The 20,361-nt window shown below is 49.4% G+C and overlaps 1 protein-coding gene across 2 annotated transcripts in view; it reads left to right on the top strand.

Annotated features, from left to right (window-relative positions):
* The window catches only part of Pax5 (paired box 5), a 165,245-nt gene that overhangs the window by 49,779 nt on the left and 95,105 nt on the right, over positions 1–20,361 (top strand). For both annotated transcript variants that reach the window (XM_036179224.1, XM_036179225.1), the window contains exon 6: positions 14,895–15,070. In XM_036179224.1, the coding sequence (XP_036035117.1) occupies positions 14,895–15,070 (176 nt within the window). The remainder of the gene's footprint in view (positions 1–14,894; positions 15,071–20,361) is intronic.

Raw genomic sequence — 20,361 nt, 5'->3', positions numbered from 1 at the left:
CCAAGGATAAACTTGATCTTTCTACCTCCCTCATCCTAGTGCTGGGACTTCGAGAATGTACCACCAAGCCTGACAGCACAGGACAATCACCCTCCAACCACACCGTGCTTTGTGGCATCTCTGGTCCCTCTCATTCACTGTCCTAACTCCCCCCACTTCCCTGCCAAAATGACAGTGATTCACAGGCCTCCCGAACCTTCCATCCCATCACTTTTATTGAAAGCCACTTGAACAGGGCTGGAGAGATGTCTGTCCATAAGTACTTGCCATGTAAGCACCAAGACTTGAACTCACATCCTCAGCACCCACACAAGAAGCTACACCAACCCGTCATCTCATTGCTGGGGAGGGGGAGACAGGAGGATATCTGGGGCTTGCTGGCCAATAGATCTAGCTAAATTCTCGAGCTCCAGGTTCAGTGAGTGATTGTCTCAAACAGTAAGGAGGTGGGCAATAGAAGACATCTCCAACATTTCCTCTGACCTCCACAGGTGATTTTATACACACAAATACCAGACCCCCCCCCCCACACACACACAAATGCACACAGAGGGCTGTTGCTACAAAAGGTCTCCTCTGTGTCATTTTCCTATGGGAAGTTCTGTAAGTCTTCTTAAAATCGAAACCCTGCAGTTGGGGATGGAGCTTAGTTGGTAGAGCTGGAGCTTGCCTAGCGTCAGTAGGGTTTATAGTTCATTCCCTGGAACCACATAACCCGGATATGGTGGCACCTCAGCACTCGTAGAGTAGAAGTTCAAGGTTGTGTGCAGGTGCACAAGGTTATGTCTTCCCAAACTTAACACACACACACACACACACACACACACACACACACACACACACACCCCTTCATATGCTGTGTATCTACTGTGTGCAAGAACTGAACTGTGGAAACAATAAAAAAAAGCTTGTCATTTGATTTATGTGTGAGCTGTGAAGGCTGCTGGACTCCCAGGGGAATCTTAGTCCCCTCAGCCCTGTTATCCAAGGTCCCCTTGGTCCTTTTGTTCATGCCCCCAAATCCAACACTGGCTGGAATATTGCCTTCCTCCAAGAAGTCTTCCTTGATTCCAGGATCCAATAAATGCTTGAACCAGAGGATTAAGTCTAGCCTTCCTTTTTCTGTGTATCCTGTTATTTTATTTGTTCATTTATTTAGAGACAGGGTCTCATGTAGCCCAAGCTGGTCTTGAACTTACTATGTAGCTCAGGAGGATGACCTTGAACTCTTGATCTCCCTGCCTCTACCTTCTAAGGGCTAACATTACAGGCATGGGCTACTACACCCAGCTTTGGCATTTTAATTAATTAAAGTAATTAATTACTTTTTGAGGCAGGGTCTTACTTGGTAGCCCAGGCTCACCCTAACTTCCATTCCTTCTCCATCCTTCAGAGCAGAGGATTGCAGGTGCAGGCCTCCAGGCTCCTCTTTCCCTCTGTGCTCAGGGAAAAGCTAGTTTTCTCTGTCCTGTTCTCACTGAGTGACCCCAGGACCTCGCTGTGTTCCCTTGTTTGGGGTCTGCCTGCTCTGATCTGTTGTTCTTTACTCACCCCAGCGCACAGATGAGGTGAGGGACAGAAAGGTCCCACAGCCAGAGCTTGCTCCTAAAAACTACACCTTTGCCACTTTAACATTTCTGAGGCCAGACCTCCCAAGGAGAGAGTTGCTGGTTGACCGTGGTACTGGTGCCTCATGGTCTCAGTAGTATACAGGACCTGGCCACTCCCTTCCCTTCGGAAGTTCAATGGTACCTTGAGCTGGGTGTGGAAGCGAGGAGGACACCAAGGAGCAGCTGGACTGTTTGGTTCCACTTTGATCCATCCATATGTGTGCCTGCTCTGTGCTGGCCTTTGTTCTAGGTCTAGGTGGCAGGGACCCAGCAAAGGACGAGGTAAACAAAAGTCCTTGTACACAGGAGTGGCATTCTACTGCAGACAGGGAGAAAATAAAAATGACCAATGTTGTCTTGTTAAATGCTTTGTCTTTTTTTCAGAGCTAGGCATGGAACCCAGGGTCTGTTCACACACGCTTGGTGGTTGTTGAGCAGGAAACAAAATTAGGAAGGAGTTAAGGGATGCAGCATCCCTGTGGGTGAGGGGCCCTGTCTTATGGAAGCTGATCTGAATGCAGAGATGACATTTGAGTAGAAAGTCCAAGAAAAACAAGAATAAGCCAAACAGATATCTGGGGAAGTTCTAGGACAGCAAAGACTGTAGTACAAAGGCAGGTGTACTTTACAGAGCTGGGAGCAGTGAGATAGGTGTGGGGGAGTGGAGTCAGAGAGGCAGGGTGGGGGATGGTGCCCTGGTTAAAGTGCTTGTGGTGTGAGCAGAAGACCAGGAGTTTGGATGTCAGAACTCATGTAAATGCCGGATGGGTGTGGCAGTTCACTGATCACTCCAGCCACAGAAGACAGAGACAGAGCAAGCTAGTTAGCTGGACAGGCAAGCTAACTCTTGTTCTCAGGGTGGTTGAGGGACCCTGCCTCAAAGAATAAGGTGTAAGAACCATCAAGGAAGAAACCCTTTATCAACCTTAGGCTTACATATACATATGAGCACATTCATGTGCTTTTACCACATCCATGTAAACATGCATATGTGCACACACACACACACACACACACACACACACACACACACACACACACACGAAAATAAGAAGGAAGAAAAAAAAAGTAAGGAAATGTAGGCTGTAGTGGAAGCTTCCAGGCCCAGTAAGTCCATACCAGCTGTGAGCAGTTGTGGATCTTGTTGAGAGAGCAGCCAGAACCTCTGAGGACCTCCCACCACATACCCCTAGACAGTCACCACTTCTAGAGACAGTCCTTGCTAACACTCTTGTATCTGAGGATAGCCATTCCCCTTCATGACCTCTCTCTGAATAAGAAGTTCCTGCTTGCCTGGGCGATGTCTGTCTCTCCCCAGCAGGCTCCCCACACTGCTGTCACCTCAGACCATGCAGGGCCCCTCCCCAAGTGTCTGAGACAAACTGGATGTATTGATAAGGTCAGACAAGGGGCTGGCTTCCCAGGGCAGAGACTGGGGAACCTGGATGTGAGAACTAAGGAAGATGGGCTGTCAGTTTTGTGCATGGAGGAGGTGTGGTATAGAGGGTGTCCTGAAACTCTGTCCCACCTCCAAGCCTCAGCACTGTGCCAACTACCTCAATGGCTTCCCTCTGAGAGGCTAGCTTTATTTGTGCTTTTTCCTCAAGCCCTCTAAGTGCAGTAGTTCTGACCAGATACAAACCCTATTTGCAAACTGCTGTTGCCTCGGTCACTTTGGAGACCCCATGCTGTGGTAAGAGTCTCTTCTTCCAGCTAGTCCCATTGGCTACAACCTCTTAACTTCCCAAAGCATTGTCTTGGCTTGCATTGGGAAAATGAGATTAAATGCCACAAAGAAATCATAACAGCACATTGGAGCATGTTGAAAATGGAGAGTGAAGTTCTTGCAGTGGATACAGGTGGGCACTTTTGCATAAATTAGGGAAATTTCTGGGAAAGAAAGGAAGTCCTGAGTTCCTGTGAGGCTGCTGGGTGTCTGGGTGGCTTTGGGTGACTCTGAGCTTGACTTGTCCCCCAAGATTATAGGTTGCAGATAATCTTAGAATCCATCCTAAGTTCAGAAGTTTTCACAAGGAAAGAGCAAAGATCTAAGAAGTCAGGATCAAAATGGCTTGCCTGAAATACCCTGGGCATTCTGAAATTGCCTATGGTTTGGCCTCTGAGGGTCAGAGGCACTGAGGAACTGATATACTGGGACTTTTGTCTTATCTGGCCTGGTAACATTGTGACCCTAGGCAAGCTACCTCTGCCTGAAAGAGCCCACTTCCTGTCCATCTGCACCCTGGGGGCCATAATCTGTTGCTAGTATCTGAGGTCACCATTACAGTCAGATAAGCAGGTAAATGTCATTCTAAGAATGAACATGTCTGAGATGTAGAGACTGTTATTTTTATCATTTTCTAATGCGCCTTTTCCCTAGGCATACCACTTGACTGTCTCATATAGAAATAGGCTCCTGTTGAGTTCAGAGCCCAAACAAGTCAACGTGCTCTCATAGGGAAGAGGGAACAGGGCTTCCATGCAGAGGGAAGAGCCTTCTCGGCACTCATGATGGCTGTCCTCCATAAACCCACCCCTCTCATTCAAGTGCTTGGTGGGAAAATACACCACACACACACACACAAAAGCCTCTTGAGTTCTTTTCAGCTGGGATGGGAGATGACACACGTTGGCAGGCAGAGGCTGATCTCTGTGTATCCAAGAGAAGTCGAGCCAGTCCGAGTATATCTAACAGGTCAAGCTCTGAAATGAAGAAGCAATAAGCCAGTGAAATGGTACTATCACCGAAACATGATTGATCAATTGAATTCTATCAGAGACAGTGGACAGTGAGATTAACTCAGGCCTGATAGGTTCAATGAGTTAAAGCATGATGTTCATTTCAGCTTCATTTCACCAGTCTTTGCTTGTGAAATTGGTCAATCAATAGAGGTTGAAGATCATATATATATATATATATATATCGGGGACTATCTTATGGAGAATATCATCTCTGCCGTTGGCTCCTGGCTGGGGCTGCCCGAGGCAGGTAATGGAGACAGAGCAAGGATTCCATCAGTCCCAGCAAAATGGCCTGGTATCTCCTCCAAATGAAAAGTATTTTTGGATCTCTGATGATTTATCTTTTTTTCCTCTCACTTTGATCTATGACTAAACCCATACCCATCTTGGAGGAATATAGTGATTTCTCTTGAAACATTTGTGCAATGATCAGACAGATACATTTCAACATATGAACTGTCTTTCTAGTTATATTGTCCTTGGAGGGGGAAAAATAAAGACAGTGATTTAAAAACTCAAATAGGGGTAATGTGAAGATTTCAGGCTGTATATGATTTTAAACTATTATTTATTTATGCATAGCAGGGGGATGGGAGACAGACTGCTGTATGCTGGGGGTGGGTTACATTCTGGATAAGGAGTCTTGGAACTGAGCAGATAGTTAGGGGGGAAGCCTTGCATGGGTTTGTGGACTTTATATAGTACCTCTCGGCCCACTCTTTCTTTGGCTAACTCTTTCCGGCTCACCTTAAGACTCAAGTTGAATTATTTCCAAGGAGCCCTTTTGGACTATTCTGTCCTGGTGTGGATTATGTGGAGTGCATTAGATTGGGTTCAGAACACATGCTAGAATACCTGCTTGTGTTCGGATCCTACGTCTTCTACTTTTTAGCTGTGGTGCTTGAGCAAGGAATTAAACTTCCTTGTTTCTCGATTCCCTCATTTTTTAAATAAGGGCAGCCATGCACTTGCTGTCCTTGGGGATTTGTTGGGTTAGCTGCTTGACTCCAGGGCTGTGTCTGCTTTGCCAGCTCCAGACACTTCTCTCGGCACAGTAGCGTGAGTGTCCACTGTCTGCCTCCTCCTCTCCAGGGTGGGAGTTAAGACTTGAACCCTCTAAGCTCTGGAGCAAGGGCCACACCAGATACCCACCTGGTACTCCTGAGTGATGAACTGAGAGATTTGGTGCTGGCATCAGGGAGGGGCCTCATGGCCTGGGCTGGCAGACTGGAACCTGCTATCTGGCCCCAGACAAAGTGCTTTGCCATCTGGCCTCACTGTTACCATCCCTGAGGGAGTGATCTTTAGTCCCTGGGGTTCTTTCCATCACCAATGCCTCTGACTCATTGTGTAATGTGCAGCACAATCAGATTCGCTCGAGTCAAACCTGAACGCATTTGCCAATTTTACAATTTCGTCTTTTCCTCCCGTGAGAAGAAAGATTGAGCGAAACTAATGGCTGAATCGTGGTGGTTCTGATGGAATTTTCCTCCATGCCACTTCAGATTTTCTCAGTCTGTGGCCCTAGTTTCGAGAGGGATGTATAAAATCATCTGGAACGTTAGTTGGGTTCTCAGCTGCCGTAGGATATTTCCTGCCCTGCCACTCTGGTGCCTAGAAAGATGTCTGGCCCCCATAGATCCCCTAAAATGGCAGCCAACTGGCTCTGATTGTCCTTGCCTGGATTCCCATGGCCTTGCCTGGCTTGGTGCTTTGTGACTGTTCACTCCTGACCTCAGGTAGTCCCTCCTCAGGACCCCTGAGGTTGTTAGGCTATCCCTGGTACACCCCAAGTTACCCTAGATAGAGGGCAGACGCTCTGAATTAGCTGGAGTAGGAAAACCACATGTATTGCTAAGCAGGCTACAGACAACCGGCTGCCTTTGCCTCTCGGTGTGAACTCCATGAAGTCGGAGGCTCAGCTCAGTCTGGGTCCTTCATCTTTGTCTCTGTGTGAACATTTTGTGACTGGCCTCAGATCCTAGGTAGAAATGAACCTGTGCTTGTTGCTCCCTCTCTCCCTCCAGAATCACTGAGACCATGGATGATTTTCTGAACTCACAGTGGAGGCTGGCCATTGTGGAGTTCCCCTGAAGTGTGCAGCCCTAAGGCCCCTTGCATTTCCATAGGTTACTCATCTAGTCAACAAGCATTGAACAGAAGAGCACATATCCTGTGTGAAATAGTCCCTCAGAGCCTCTGCCCTCAGACAGCTCACACTTCAGCGAGGGAAACAGGCTAGCGCACGTGGTCTTAGGAACAGCACCTACTATGCACCAGGTGTTGTGCTCAGTGGTTTACAATGACTCTTTCAGCAACCCCAGGTATTATGAGCATCCCATTTTGCAGATGAGAAAATTAAGAAATAGGGATGCTAAAGAAGTCTCCAGGCAGGACCTCCTGGCACAAGCCTGGAATCTCAGCTACTCTGGAGGATGAGGCAGAAGGATGGAAACTTCAAAGCCTGCCTGCTGAGTGAGCTCACAGCCAGACTGGGTGACCTAGTGAGACCCTGTCTTAAAATAATGAACTGGTGGGGGGGGGAGCGGAAGGAGGGATGAAAGGGTGATCTGTAGTTGGTATGTAAAATGAATAAAAAATTTCTTAATAAAGAAAAAATAGGTGAAAAGAGTTCAGTGGTAGAGTGCTTAGAAAGTATGCACAAGGCTCTGGCTTCAATCTGCAATCTGAGTAAAAAAACCACACACACACACACACACACACACACACACACACACACCAGGAGATGGGAGAAGTTGCTTAGGTACCATGGGTTTGTAAATGTGGGGTACCCAGGCTTCCCCAGTATTCTGAAACACATCCACTTCATCCTCATGCATCGTTAAGAGGCCTGTCAGTGCTCTGCTGTGCATTTACTGTGTGATCTTGAGTGAGCAAGATCTCTCAGGTTCCCTTGACTATAAATGGAGATCCCCTTCCCTGAGACCAAGCTCACAAGAGGCGTGGGTCAACTGCAGATCATAGTTGTAACCTGTGAAAAGCCCTCTAACAGAGCCAGAAGGAAGGGTGTCTAACTTAGCCTTCGGACTTTCAGACAGTGCTTCTATGTCACTGCCAAGCCCCTTTCTTTCTTTGCTAGGGACTGATGTAGAAATGTTTTTGCCAAGGTAGCCCCAGCTAATATAGCCAGCCTCAGCCCCTTCTGGCTGCTTACCCTTGGTAAAGCTTGTGTGACCTTGAACTCCTCCTGTGGAGAAATTCCACAGTTGATTTTGCCCACAGCAAGGTTCTTTCCAATTCCACCCAAAACATTTAAGATGCAGATTAACATGACTGGTCTGTTTTATAGATGTTACTTTAATTGATTTATTTTTTTGTTTATTTTTGAGACAGGGTCTCATGTATCCTAGGCTAACTTTAACCTAGGCTTGCTGTGTAGCAGAGTCTGGTCTTGAACTCCTCATTTTCCTGCCTCTACTTCCCCAGTGCTGAGAATTCAGGTCTGGGCCACCATGCCTGTCTAGATTGCTTGCAGAACTGGTCATTATACTTGCAAAGATCAACTCCAAGTTTCTTGAGCTCATCTGACCCAAGCTGGAATGTCCTAGATGACATCCAAGGCCCATTAGGCTGCCTCAAGACTCCAGGGGCAAATGATGAGTCTGGACTTTCTCTAGTGTTCTCACTGTGTGTTGAGGGGGCATCCTGGGAGTACAGTGGTACCACAGCTGTAGGAGGAAATGGCAAACCAGCTGAGCTGGGAAGACCTGGGGCCAGAGTAAGGATGGGGAGTCTCTAAGCACAGTAGTGCCTTGGGTTTCATTCCAGGAAAACACACACACACACACACACACACACACACACACACACACACACACACACAGAGAGAGAGAGAGAGAGAGAGAGAGAGAGAGAGAGAGAGAGAGAGAGAGAGAGAGAGACTGACAGACAGACAGAGAGACAGAGAGATTTCTGCCTTTCTCTGACAGGAGCCTCTCTCCCTAAAGAGATCTCTTCCATACTGCTTGTCCATTTTTAAACAAAGCATTGACAATTAGATACTGATTGGCTGAAGCAATCACTTAGGGCATTGGTAGTGGTGTGTGTGTGGGGGAGGTGGGGGGAGGAGGGGAGATTGCCTACAAAGCAATATAGAGAGGACAGTGATCATTTGATACTATTTAGCAGATAAAATCTAAGTCAGTTTTGAAGGAGAAAGGAGTTAGAAATGGCTTTATGTTTTCTCTACATATTTTTAAGACAGGGTCTCACTTTGTGGTCCGGGCTAGCCTCAGACTCACTATGAAGCCCAAGCTGGACTCAAACTCCTGATCCTCCTGCCTCAGCCTCCCGGGATCTAGGATTACAGGTGTGTACCACCATAACCTATTAGAAAGGACTCACTCAGCCTCCCTAGTTTACTGATGGGGACTCTGGAGCCTGGAGACAGAGAGACTCTTATCCAAGCACACATAGCTAGAAACCAGGTTTGCTAGCTCTTAATGCTTTTCCCACTGGGCCTGGCTGCTGGACTGGGGACAAGCTGTGAGGATGAAAGAGGCTTGCGTGGGTCTGGGTCTGGTCCCAGCTCTGTGGAGAAATAGAACTTTGAGAAAAGCTAGAGGTTGATCCCAAGAAGCTAGCCTGGTTTCTCAGGGCTTCTCAGTGCCCAGCTGAGGCCGAGTCCCAGAGGCCTTGACACCAGAAGGGGTTTTGCAGACTCCTGTTTGTCCTTATCTTTTTCCTTCCAGCAAGCATCGCCAGACATAAAATGTGTGATGATTTTCAAAGAGACAAACCAGAATCCTGCAAGAAAAACGCAAACTCCCAGAATCCTCTGTGCTTTGAAGAAAACGCAAGGGCTTTATGATCTTTTAAGACACACAAGAGACAGCTTTTCCCGACAGATGGGAATCTCAGGCCATCTTGCTTCCTCCTGCTTTGCGTGACCAGACCCAATTGTATAAAGCTTTTAGCTTCAAAGCCGGGTTCTGAATAACATTGGCTTAACCTGAAATTTGAAGGCAGCATTTTTTGCTTCCTGAGACGGGGCTTCCTGCCCCTTGCTCCCCTGAAGCTAGCTTCCAGAATGTTAATTCTACGAGCCATGGTTGACTAAGCCCAGCACTGGGTCTATTACATATTATTTGATTTGGAGCAGAAAAAAAAAAAAAAGATTTAAAGATACCGTGGCCCTGTATACCTTTGCACTTTTGCCTGTATCTGTCTATATATTTAAGCATACTATTCACAGTGTGAGTTTAGAGTTTCTCCCTGGAATAAAATGGGTCTGAATTTTTCTATAGCCTGCCTCTGAGACCACAGCCTCCAGTTAAGTCAGCATCTCTTGAGCACCACAGTCACACTGCCTGCCTGGAAGTTCAGACTTGCCCTGGTGCTGGGCATGACTTTTGTATTTATTTCTGTAGCTGCCTCTGAGCACGTAATCTCTTTGTGTAGCTTATACCCACAGTGCACCCACTGTGTGCAGCATCCAGAGGCAGGCTGGCATGTCCTTGCCTTCTTGGAACCAGGTGCCTTTTTGCTAGAGTGCTCATCTTGGGTGATACTCACGCCTGGCCTGGCCTGATTAGTTTTCAGCTAACGTTTGCCTCTTCCATCGATGGAACTCCAGGAAGGAAGGGCTGTTAGCTCTTGTCTATGGCTGCATCCTTTGCAACAACACTTGCAGAACTTGATGGAGGGAAGGGTCGATGGATGAGTGAAGACACACGGAGGGATCCTGATTTGTACAGACCAAATTTGCTGAAGGAAGGTGTTGGTCGTAAATTCATTGTTAGAGGTACTTCGTCTGGCTGCAACAGAGGTGAACTAGTGAATAGGCCAGTGTGAGTATGTTGGGTCAGGGGCTTGCTGCAGAGATAAGGGGTGTTTAGAGCCCTAAGAAGGGGAGCCGGGAAAGTACTGGGGCAGGATGGAGAGCATCCTGGAGGAGGAGGTGTGTGCACTTGCAGGCTGTGTCTGTCCTGGAGAATGGGGCACGGGGCAATGAGAAGTGTGGTTTGTGTTACTGTTGGCTTGAGTGGCTAAGCTGTGGCTAACAGGCTGATAGCAAATGCTGTCTTGATTGGCTCCTGGTCTCCAAAGATGCAGTTGGAAGCAGAGTTTAGGAAACAAAGCCTGGAATTGAGAAATGAAGTGGGTAACGGTTTCCCCAGCTGCTCAAGTCTGCTCAGGGACCCCTCAGCAAGACTCAAGTCTTCTGTGGCCTCTCAGCCTCTCTGTAGTCTCCAGGGGTTTCATCCCTTCCCCTCTCTGTTCTTCTCCTGCCCATCCTGTACTTGTGGTTCAAACACAGCTTCTCCCCCCCCCCTCCCCCAGGGCTGGGGCATTCACTTCAGCTTTTACGTCACATGCATGTTTCTGTGCACTGTTTCATAGTTACCATCAGTCAGTTTGCAATCACATGTTGGTTTGTTTGGCCACTTCACTGCAGTGGGCTGTCCTATCTAGATCACACCCCTCACCACTGCACCCTCTCTTCTTGTTTGCTTTTTAAAATTTTAGTTTTGGCAGCTGGAGCAATGGTTCAGTGACTAAGAGTACATACTGCTCTTGTAGAGGACCCAGGTTCAGTTCCCAGCTCCCATATCCAGTGGCTCACAACTACATGTAACTACAGATCCAGGGGATCCAAGGTCTCTGGCCTCTGTGGGCACCCAAATTTATGAACACATAATCCCCCCACATACAACATATATACGTACACATAGTTAAAAATAAAATCATCTTAAGTTTTTAATATTACTTGATACAGAGTAACTTTTTAAATATTTATTAAATTGAATGTATAATTACGTGTTTAGGAGTGTCCTAAGTCTTTTTGCTGTTGTTCGTTATTTGTTTTGTTTTGGTTTTTTTTCTTGACAGAGGATCTTTTGGCAGGCTGGCATGGAACTCTCGATCCTCCTGCCTCCACCTTCTGAATTCTAGGGTTATAGGCATGTGTCACCACACCCAGCAATCTCATGACTTCTTAAGGAATTGTCACTTAATTCTTTCCCCACTCAAGCAAGCATGTGGATGGAGGTGCTTGCTGGGGACAAGCTGGTAGCATCTGGGGCATCAAGGCAGCCTGAGTTCCCTTGAGTGCAGCCCATGGGGACCAATACTGACCTAGAGAAAGTCATAGCTGGACGAGGCTGGTCCTTTTCCCGAAAGACTCTGCAGAAGTGAAAACAAGTCCCAGCTAGGCTGCTTAAACTTGCAGTGTACACAATGTTGTATTGGAGTCCAAGGACTCATTATATGTAACTTGAGTTGGCTCCATGCCCTGAGCCCTCTCTCTGTGCTGGGCCCTACTTGGTGACCTTGTTCACAGGGATCCGGAGTCAAGCCACCCTCTCCGGGCTTCCTCAGGAAATGAAGCTCTACCCTTTCAGGGCTCTCAGCTGAGAGAGTCTGTTTGGGAATCCTCCAGGCAAGGCAGACTTGGGTCTTCTCAGGAAACAACCAAGAGTGGAGACCTCGGAGGGAGTTGGGAAGCTGGGTTCATCTGGAGTTTGCTGGCTGCCTGGGAGGCAGCCTGCAGGCTGGAGAGTTTAGCTGAAGTAGGGAGGCAGAAAGCAATCTCTTAAAAATTGATGTGATCTCCATGGCAGCAAGAAATTTGCTGGGTGCCCTGGAGTGCAAGGTCACTGTGGCAAAAGTGGCTGGGACAGGGTGACTTGCACAGAGCATTTGCTGAGTAGGAGTGAGCTGAGCAGAGCAGTGTGTGTGCGTGGGTGCGTGCATGCGTGCGTGCGTGCGTGCGTGCGTGCGTGTGTGTGTGTGTGTGTGTGTGTGTGTGTGTTCATACGTGTGCGTGCACATTGGACCATTGATAATAAGGTTCTCTGTTGGGTGCTGGCCAGCACAAGAGCATTACCGGGCAGTAAGCTTCCACATCCCACATCTACTGATCTTGCTGACTTTATAGGGATGGTCTCCAAGGGGACGGACCATGAAGGAAGAAGGGAAGGAGGGGCACTAGGGATGGCATCCTGTAGGCCAGAGCAGACACCTGGCTTGTGAAGGCCAGCGTCACTGCCCCGAAAGAGTGACACAGGTTTCATGCTGAGAATGTTGTTCAGAGGGATCAGCTTCCACTTTGGGCCACACCTATCAGGTCATGTGGCCCAGCCTTGCTTTGAAACTGATGAGGGATCTGTTTTCTCAGGTATCGTGTAAGCCATCCCTAAAAGCCCTTCCTGTAGGACCTGTGGGGTGCTCTGGGCCTGTCAGCCCTCTTGAGGATCTTGAGAGACCAGTACTCAGGGGAACCCCCAAAGTTGATCTCTGTTCAAATCTCAGGCTCAGCAGACAGAGCGGCTGGAACTCTCTTCTACCTGAGGCCCCGGGATACAGTACCCCACCACTTCAGGTTCCTTGGTTTGGTCTCATTCCTTCCATGGGTGGAGGGTTGTCATGACAATGGGCAGTATGTGTTTCTTGGGGCAGAGGCTGGATGAGGCCTGGGGTATGTGGTGGGGTATGTGGTGCCTCTCAATAGGAGAGCTGACCTTTGGTGGTGCTCTCACGGATTCAACAATACAAGCAGAAGCCCCACCAGGGCCTGATTTCTACAGCCTCTCATCAGCCCGCAGGGACACCTGGTCCTTGAGAACCCTGGGCAATGATGAGCCCCAGAGGCCATGTGCTTGCAGGGACCCTCTGCTCTCACGCTTGCTTTCGTCTTGAACAGGTCAAATCCAAGACCCACAAAAGACAGTTCAACCCCATTTTTCAAATTAATTATTCATTATATTTTCTTTAAATATAAACACCATCCCCAGAGACAGACACAATGGGTAGTTAACACAGCAGAATATTTTAACTTTTACTTCAGAATAGACAATGCTCTCAAGTCCTGAAACAAAAGGTAGCTGCTTCACCACATGCACTGCTCATCTCGTGCATATTGTATGCAACCTTTCTATTATATTTTGTGCTAGAAAGTAAGACTTTATGCAGTATACATATATCTGAACATCTGTAAGAACACGTCAAACCACCTTTTCTTCTCTTTTTTCACCAAACATTGTGACCATCAGGAGCCTGCACTTGGCTCATTCTCCACCTGACCCTGGGTCCTGAGATCTCACTCATTCTCCACCTGACCCTGGGTCCTGAGATCTCGTTCACTCTTCCCCTGACCCTGGGTCCTGAGATCTTGCTCATTCTCCTCCTGACCCTGGGTCCTGAGATCTCGCTCACTCTTCCCCTGACCCTGGGTCCTGAGATCTTGCTCATTCTCCTCCTGACCCTGGGTCCTGAGATCTTGCTCACTCTTCCCCTGACCCTGGGTCCTGACATCTCGCTCATTCTCCACCTGACCCTGGGTCCTGAGATCTTGCTCATTCTCCTCCTGACCCTGGGTCCTGAGATCTCGCTCACTCTTCCCCTGACCCTGGGTCCTGAGATCTTGCTCATTCTCCACCTGACCCTGGGTCCTGAGATCTTGGCATCTTGGCACAGATTTCACTTCCTTTTCACTGCTGCATGGCTTTCCATTGCCCAAGAAATACTATGGTATCCTTAGCCAGTTCTCTATGAATGAACTTGGGTTGTTTCCAGCCTCTTGTCTCAAGAACTTGTGCATCCATCACTTTCCATATACATAAACCAGGTATAAAGCACATGCCCAGAAATGCAGTCTCTCAGGGACAGTGCCCACGTGATGTTGATAGGCTTGTGTCAAGTCAACTAGCACAGGTGTGTGACTGGAATTGTGCACGTCTGCCTGTCTTCCCAGAACAGTGTGTCACAGACTGGACACGATGGTATGACCAATGTGCAGGGTGAGGACATCAGGGAGAGGTACAGAGGGCCAATAACACCCATGACTAAGTCCTTGAGTCACTCTGAGCTGAAATCCTCAGGCAAAGACATTGTTTCATTTCTCTAGGCCTGGAATTTTCATTTGTGATGGGGGGAAATAGTAATATCCCGAGTTCGTTCCTTCCTTTGCTTCTGTAATGAAATTCCTCAGGGCAGGTAAGTTTATAAAGGAGCTCATGGCTCTGGAAGTTCAAACCCGTGGTGCTGGCTCAGCCTTGGTGAAGAACTTGTGTGAGTGTGCACACGCTTGTGTGAGAGAAGAGAACTGAGAGGAGGAGGAGGAGGAGGAGGAGGAGGAGGAGGAGGAGGAGGAGGAGGAAGCAGAAAGAATAGGCACCACCAGACAGGATGCCAGAGAGAAGGGAGAGGCTGATCTCCTGACCTCCTCCAGCTCTTAAAGGCCCCACCCCTTTTAAACAACCCCTGCCCATCCAACTTCCAACACACAGCACCGGGGTACAAATACAAAGCACAGCAGCATGTCGGGGGCCAGTGTGCAAAGTAAAGGACATACCATCTAACAAACGGCCTTTGCGCCGTGCCTGGCATGTGACTGGGGAGGCTGACTCTGCAGCTGGCAGCAGGTGGCCTAGTCCTGCAGCCCTTACCTGAATCCTTGTCGTGGGCAGGGAGCTGGGCTGGAGGGTTGGTCAGGACCCTTCCCAGTCTCAGGGTCTGGCCTTTCTTCCTTTGGTGGCAGAAAAGCCTCCACTTACCCTTTCTCTCTCATGCTCATCAAAGGTATCCAGGAGTCTCCAGTGCCAAACGGCCACTCACTTCCAGGCAGAGACTTCCTCCGGAAGCAGATGCGGGGAGATCTGTTCACACAGCAGCAGCTGGAGGTGCTGGACCGCGTGTTTGAGAGACAGCACTACTCAGACATCTTCACCACCACGGAGCCCATCAAGCCAGAACAGGTATGCCTGTGACTCCTGCCCACCACGCCTGCTGCCACTGTGCAGGCCCAAGCCGTTCCTGGAGTGGGGGGCATCTGCACAGTAAGGGTGAGGGTCTTTGCAGAGTGGGAATTTTGTTTGTTTTGGCCAGGCTCGGCTGGTCACAACATCCCACAAGGCCAGGAGGATTTGCTCAGGGGGACTCCGAGGCTCCTTGGCCTGGTAGTTCTGTTTCTGGCCAGCCACAGAGGCACGTGACTCCTCTGGCTGCTCTGCCGCTAGTGAGTGGTATGCTTTCCAAGGGCTTTTTTGGATAGGGGTGTATGTGGTGATCTTCTGGGTCACTTCAGGTGGTTTTGCCATCCTGTCAATTAGGAACATGATCTAAATAGATAAAATCACTCTGTGGCCTCAGGCTTACAGCCATGGAGTATGGGATGATCTCTCATGACACTTGGCCTATGCTTGGCATTATGGGACTGCTTGCAGGGGTGAGTAGCCCAGGTATGGGGAACCATGAGAAGGCCCTGGTCTGACAGGTAAGTCAGACATCAGGCCTTTCTTTCATGGCTCTCTCAGAGCTGATCCTGTGGAAACTTTTACAGACCATTTAGCCAGTTTGGTTTCAGATAGGGAAACTGAGGCCCACAGAGACAAAGCAACTTGCCTAAGGCTGCCCAGCAAATATTCACTTAGCAAACATTGGCAATTGTCTAGTATGGGTAAGGCGTGGAACCAGACACTATGTGCCCATCAGTGAGCAGACAAGCTTGAACTTGTCCCCAAACCTATAGATTTGTAGAAGACTTGCAGCTTGGTGCCGGAAAGCTGTCTAAGGTCCGCTGAGAACCTGAAGCAGAGACTGAGCCAGCTTAGAGGCTGCCATGGTAAACAACAATAAAGGATGTAGGTGTGGAGGAATGTGTCTGGCAGAGTGAATGGCGAGTGCAAACGCCCTGAGGCCAGAGGAAGCTAGCAGGAGTGGAAAGATCCAGTGTGCCCGGGCTTCAGGGTCAGGGTGGGAGGGGATGCTCGGGACATGAGTCTGGACTTACAGACTGTGGGAGGATGTTGCTTATTCTCTTACAAGTTAAATGGTATCTCCCCTGCAAGTGACATGACCATGGGCACTGGGCAAAGCTGATCCCATTCTAGAGCCTGGGTTTTAGGGATAAGAGTCGACTTCTATCACAGACAGCTGCCTTCCACCAATGAGTCTTTTCTGAGAGATGGTAAAAGCCACATTTCATCTGAGCTGTGTGAGATGTAAATAAGTCACCAAGGGTGAGGGCCCAGGGCTGCATGCCTGGCCTGGCTTTCCCACACAAGGTTGCCAGCATCTCCATTAAGGCAGGATGAATGAAGCGTAGACACTGAGTGTTGTGAGTCTCTCTGTGTTTCATGGGAGTCTCGGAGAAGCCCTGAAGCTGTGTTCCACTTCACCCATTTAAATGCCTGGGAAGATGGGCTCAAGACCACCAGGTGTTCACTGGGAGGCATCTCAGAGCTGTCCAGGTTCCTCCTCACTCATTCAGGAGCTCATTGGTCCAACACATTTCTGCTCATGGGCAGCAGACCCAAGACAGTGCCAGGCTTGGAGGGGACAGAGGCATAGACCAGATATCATCTCTGTTAATTCTTGCGCAGAATGGTGTGATGTGAACTCAGGAGCCGCAGACACAGGAGAAGGCTCAACAGATGATGTGAAGAGCTGAAGGAGGGGGGCATTCTCTCTGATGTTTGCACCGAGGGCAACAATATTGAGGAGGGAATGTTGCACTGGATCCCAAGGGCAAGGCCTTATGGGCTCAGGTAGAGATGAGGCCCAGTAGGGAGGAGGCCTGGGCTGCAGGCTCTGGGAAGCTGTGTTTCTATGGTGTCCTTCAGAACACCGTGGCCTGGTGCTGGCCTGCCTGTGAGTTCTGAGGCCGGTCTAGCAAGGCAAAATGCGGGCAGGATAATGACTGACTCAGTGTTTTCTGGTTAATCTTCTTCACCTCTCTGTGGCATGCTGTAATGAGGAGCGATGGAAGGTGAGGCTGTAAGGCTGCCCTGCGTGCATGCAGGCACTGGACTATGAATGACATACCCCCGTGCCCTGTTCCCAATCACTGTGGACAAATGATGGTTCAAGCAATGGGCTGCTGCTGGGAAAGGCCTGTGCATCAAGGGTATGAGTTCCTTGAGCCCCCTCCTGCTCACTGTCTTCTGACTGACTGCCCATGGGCCCTGCCTGTGACCCCTGTGATCCCCCAGCGTGGAATGGTGGTGACACTAAGAAGTGAGCCCCGAGCTGCTGGCCATGGAGACTGGCCATCTCATCCATTTGCCAGCAAGTCAAGCGGCCTGAGTCTCTGCGGCTGAGTGGCCTGGCCCAGGGCTTGCTGTTACTTTCACTGAATGATCTAATAGGGGGAATAAAGAGCATCTCCTGACTGGGGAGCTGGGGACCCTTGCTTTGAGCCCTGCCCCTGCTCTGTTGAACTCCTCACTTTTTTTCTGGACCTCAGTTTCCAGGAAGAGAAGAAAATGACATTTCAAGTGAAATAGTGTGTGGGTGTGGGTGTGGTGGGGGTTGTCTGTACCCCTCTTCCCTCATGTTGGAGGATGAGGCCTCTGCTCACTCCTGCCCTGCCATAGACATTCCCTCTACCCTCTTGCAGCCCCCTGCCAAGGAGTGAATGCTCACTTCTCATCTTGACTCTGGGCTTGCTGTGTCCCTTAGCTAAGTCACTATATAGTAGTCTCACTGGACCTTTGCTGTCCTGTCTGCACAGAGGGGTGACAGGGGTTCTTGTGGCCTGGGAGGAAGATGCATCAAGTGGCTCTTTGCTGAATCTTCCAGGGCTGATGGTCAACAGTGAGTACACACTGGCCACGACACGGCAGCAAGCGTTAGCACTCTGTGAGTCTGAGTTCAAACAGGAGACAGTGGGTGTGGGCTTATGGGGCCATGGGTGACTCACAGGAGTGGGCAGGACTCTTGCTCGGCCTGGACCAGGGGAAAGGGGATATACGTGCAGTTTTCGGGTGATGCTCCATGCAAGGAGCCAGTGATCAGCAGTTGAGAGTGTAAACAACATAAGAAAGTAGTTGTGATTAGGGTACCTGCCACCAAGCACTTGCCAAGCTGTTCCTGGTGTCCACACACATACTCATACATGTGCACATGCCAGCTTGAGACACGGTTAGCAACCCTCTTCACAGAGAAGCAGCCCAGCTCTTGTAGGGCAGTGGGGTGAGGCCTAGCCAGAGCAAGAGATTCCTATGGGCAAGCAAAGGGACACGGGAGAGTGAAAAGTCCTGTGAAAGACAGAGTAGGGATGGGCTGCAGGAAGGAAGTTCCAATGGCCACAGCAGGGCCGGAGCGAGAAGCAAGAAGTGCCACAGCATGGTCCAGGCTACAGCACCCAGATTCTTTGAGACTTTCTGATCCCAAAGCAACATCCAATGTCCTCACTTCCGTATTCCATCCTTTTGGGATTTGAGTCCCTGACTTCCTGTCACTCAGATAGCATTCCAGCTCCACACTGGCATTCCTCCAGACCTGGACTCATGCTGTTCCAGCTATCCAGAACACCCTTCCAGCCAACGCTACCATCTCCACGGGCCCAGATCTGCCCAGCTCTCCAGATATTCCCAAGGACACCTCCTCCAGGCATCTTTCTGCACGTCTGGCCTGGCATGCCTGTCTCTCCCCCCTCCCCTCCCCCACCTCCTCATGACAGAACATACATGCAACCAGGGAAAAAATGAGCGCCCTGAAGCCAGGGCCTCGGGTCCCCCCACAGAGCCCAGACCTTTATCTGGCTCCTGGTAGCTTCTGAGTCTGTCCCTGAAGATCGAGACCAGTCTTGTTGGGTGATGCCAACAGACCAGCCCCTTCCCAGGGGGAAGATGTTCATGGGATCAGTCAAACTTAGAAACCAATCCACCTGCTAGCTGACAGAAGAGCCAGCATGCAGTGGACAAAGCTGCTCAGGAGAACAGGGGGGCACTTCTGGTGGCTTTCTGTTAGACAAGAAACAGGCCATCTCCTGATTTAACCCCTCATGACCTTTGAACTTCCCAGGAGGTCAGCAGCACGTCCCCTTCCCCAGCTGTCTCTCTGTCTCTGGCCCAATGGGAGGGAGGGCCCTGGGCCCGTTCCATTTTGCGCCTGTATTGATCTGTTGGCAGCAATGGGCTGGATAATTAGCCAGGAATTAGGGTTTCTATTACAGCCAGGAGGCTGCTCCAGCTGATTTATCACCTGAATAATTTACTGTGATTGAAAGGAAATTAAAATGAACTCCATTTGACAACTGTGGGCTTTTATGGGCTTTAGTGAAGGCTCAAAAGCCAGATTAATAGCCTAGTGTTGGTTAATAGTCTGCCGAGGGTAAATACAGCAGGCTGCAATCGGCTGCGTCCTCTCGGTGGCCGGAGGAGGGACCCATTCTGCCAGAGCCGGAGCCCACCACAGTGACAGCCAGCATCAACTTGAGTTTTACTGAAACAGATTCTACTGCTGAATACACATGTGCAATCACATACGCGTGTGAGCACACACACACACACACACACACACACACACACACACACTCACATCAGCAGTTTCTGCCCCCTGCCTTTCTGTTCCTCTGAGGTGATTTTTACTTACTCCCCATATAGGGAAGACAAAATTGCTTTTTCAATAACCATTTTGAGAAGGAAGTGTTCCATCGCCCCAGAGTGGGTCTCGTTAACCTCTTCCACCAAGGCAAAGGACTCTGGGTTCCCTGTGAAAAGGGGAAAGAGTCAGAGCTGGCCACCCACTCAGAGTAGAACTTAGCAGGAAAGGCTCCCAGCAGTGACCTCAGGACCACCCTGACATTCAGTTGGCAATGATTTTCCCAGGAATGGAGGGATGACCAGAACAGGTCCATGGACATCCTGGAATGACCTACAGACTGAGGAAGGCCCGGCAGAACACTAGCCAGTCCAAGGACTGATCCCAGAAGCCTTCGGGAACACAAAGACCCATGACACCATCATGTACAACATGAAGACAGAGAAGAGCCTGAGGTCAGACTCCAGCTCTGTGGCCTCAACAATCCTGGCCCTGAAAATGGGTATATACAGTCTGTTTTAAAGCTCAAATCCATAGACAGGACCTCACAGGTGTAACCCAGCTGCTTAGAGGGCACTTAAAGGGAAGGTCCAGCATGGACTGCATTAAGTCCTTGGAAAGCTGGATGTTATCATGCATAGGTGAGTAACCTCTGCTCTTACTGTGAGCTGACTGCAGCCTCGGCCATTGTCTATCATGATTACACAAATAAAGAAACTGA

This window comes from Onychomys torridus, chromosome 2 (genome assembly GCF_903995425.1).
Source record: "Onychomys torridus chromosome 2, mOncTor1.1, whole genome shotgun sequence".
Lineage (NCBI taxonomy): Eukaryota > Metazoa > Chordata > Mammalia > Rodentia > Cricetidae > Onychomys > Onychomys torridus.
The sequence above is the reverse complement of the archived record's forward strand: the minus strand, read 5'-3'. Positions and strand labels throughout refer to the sequence as shown.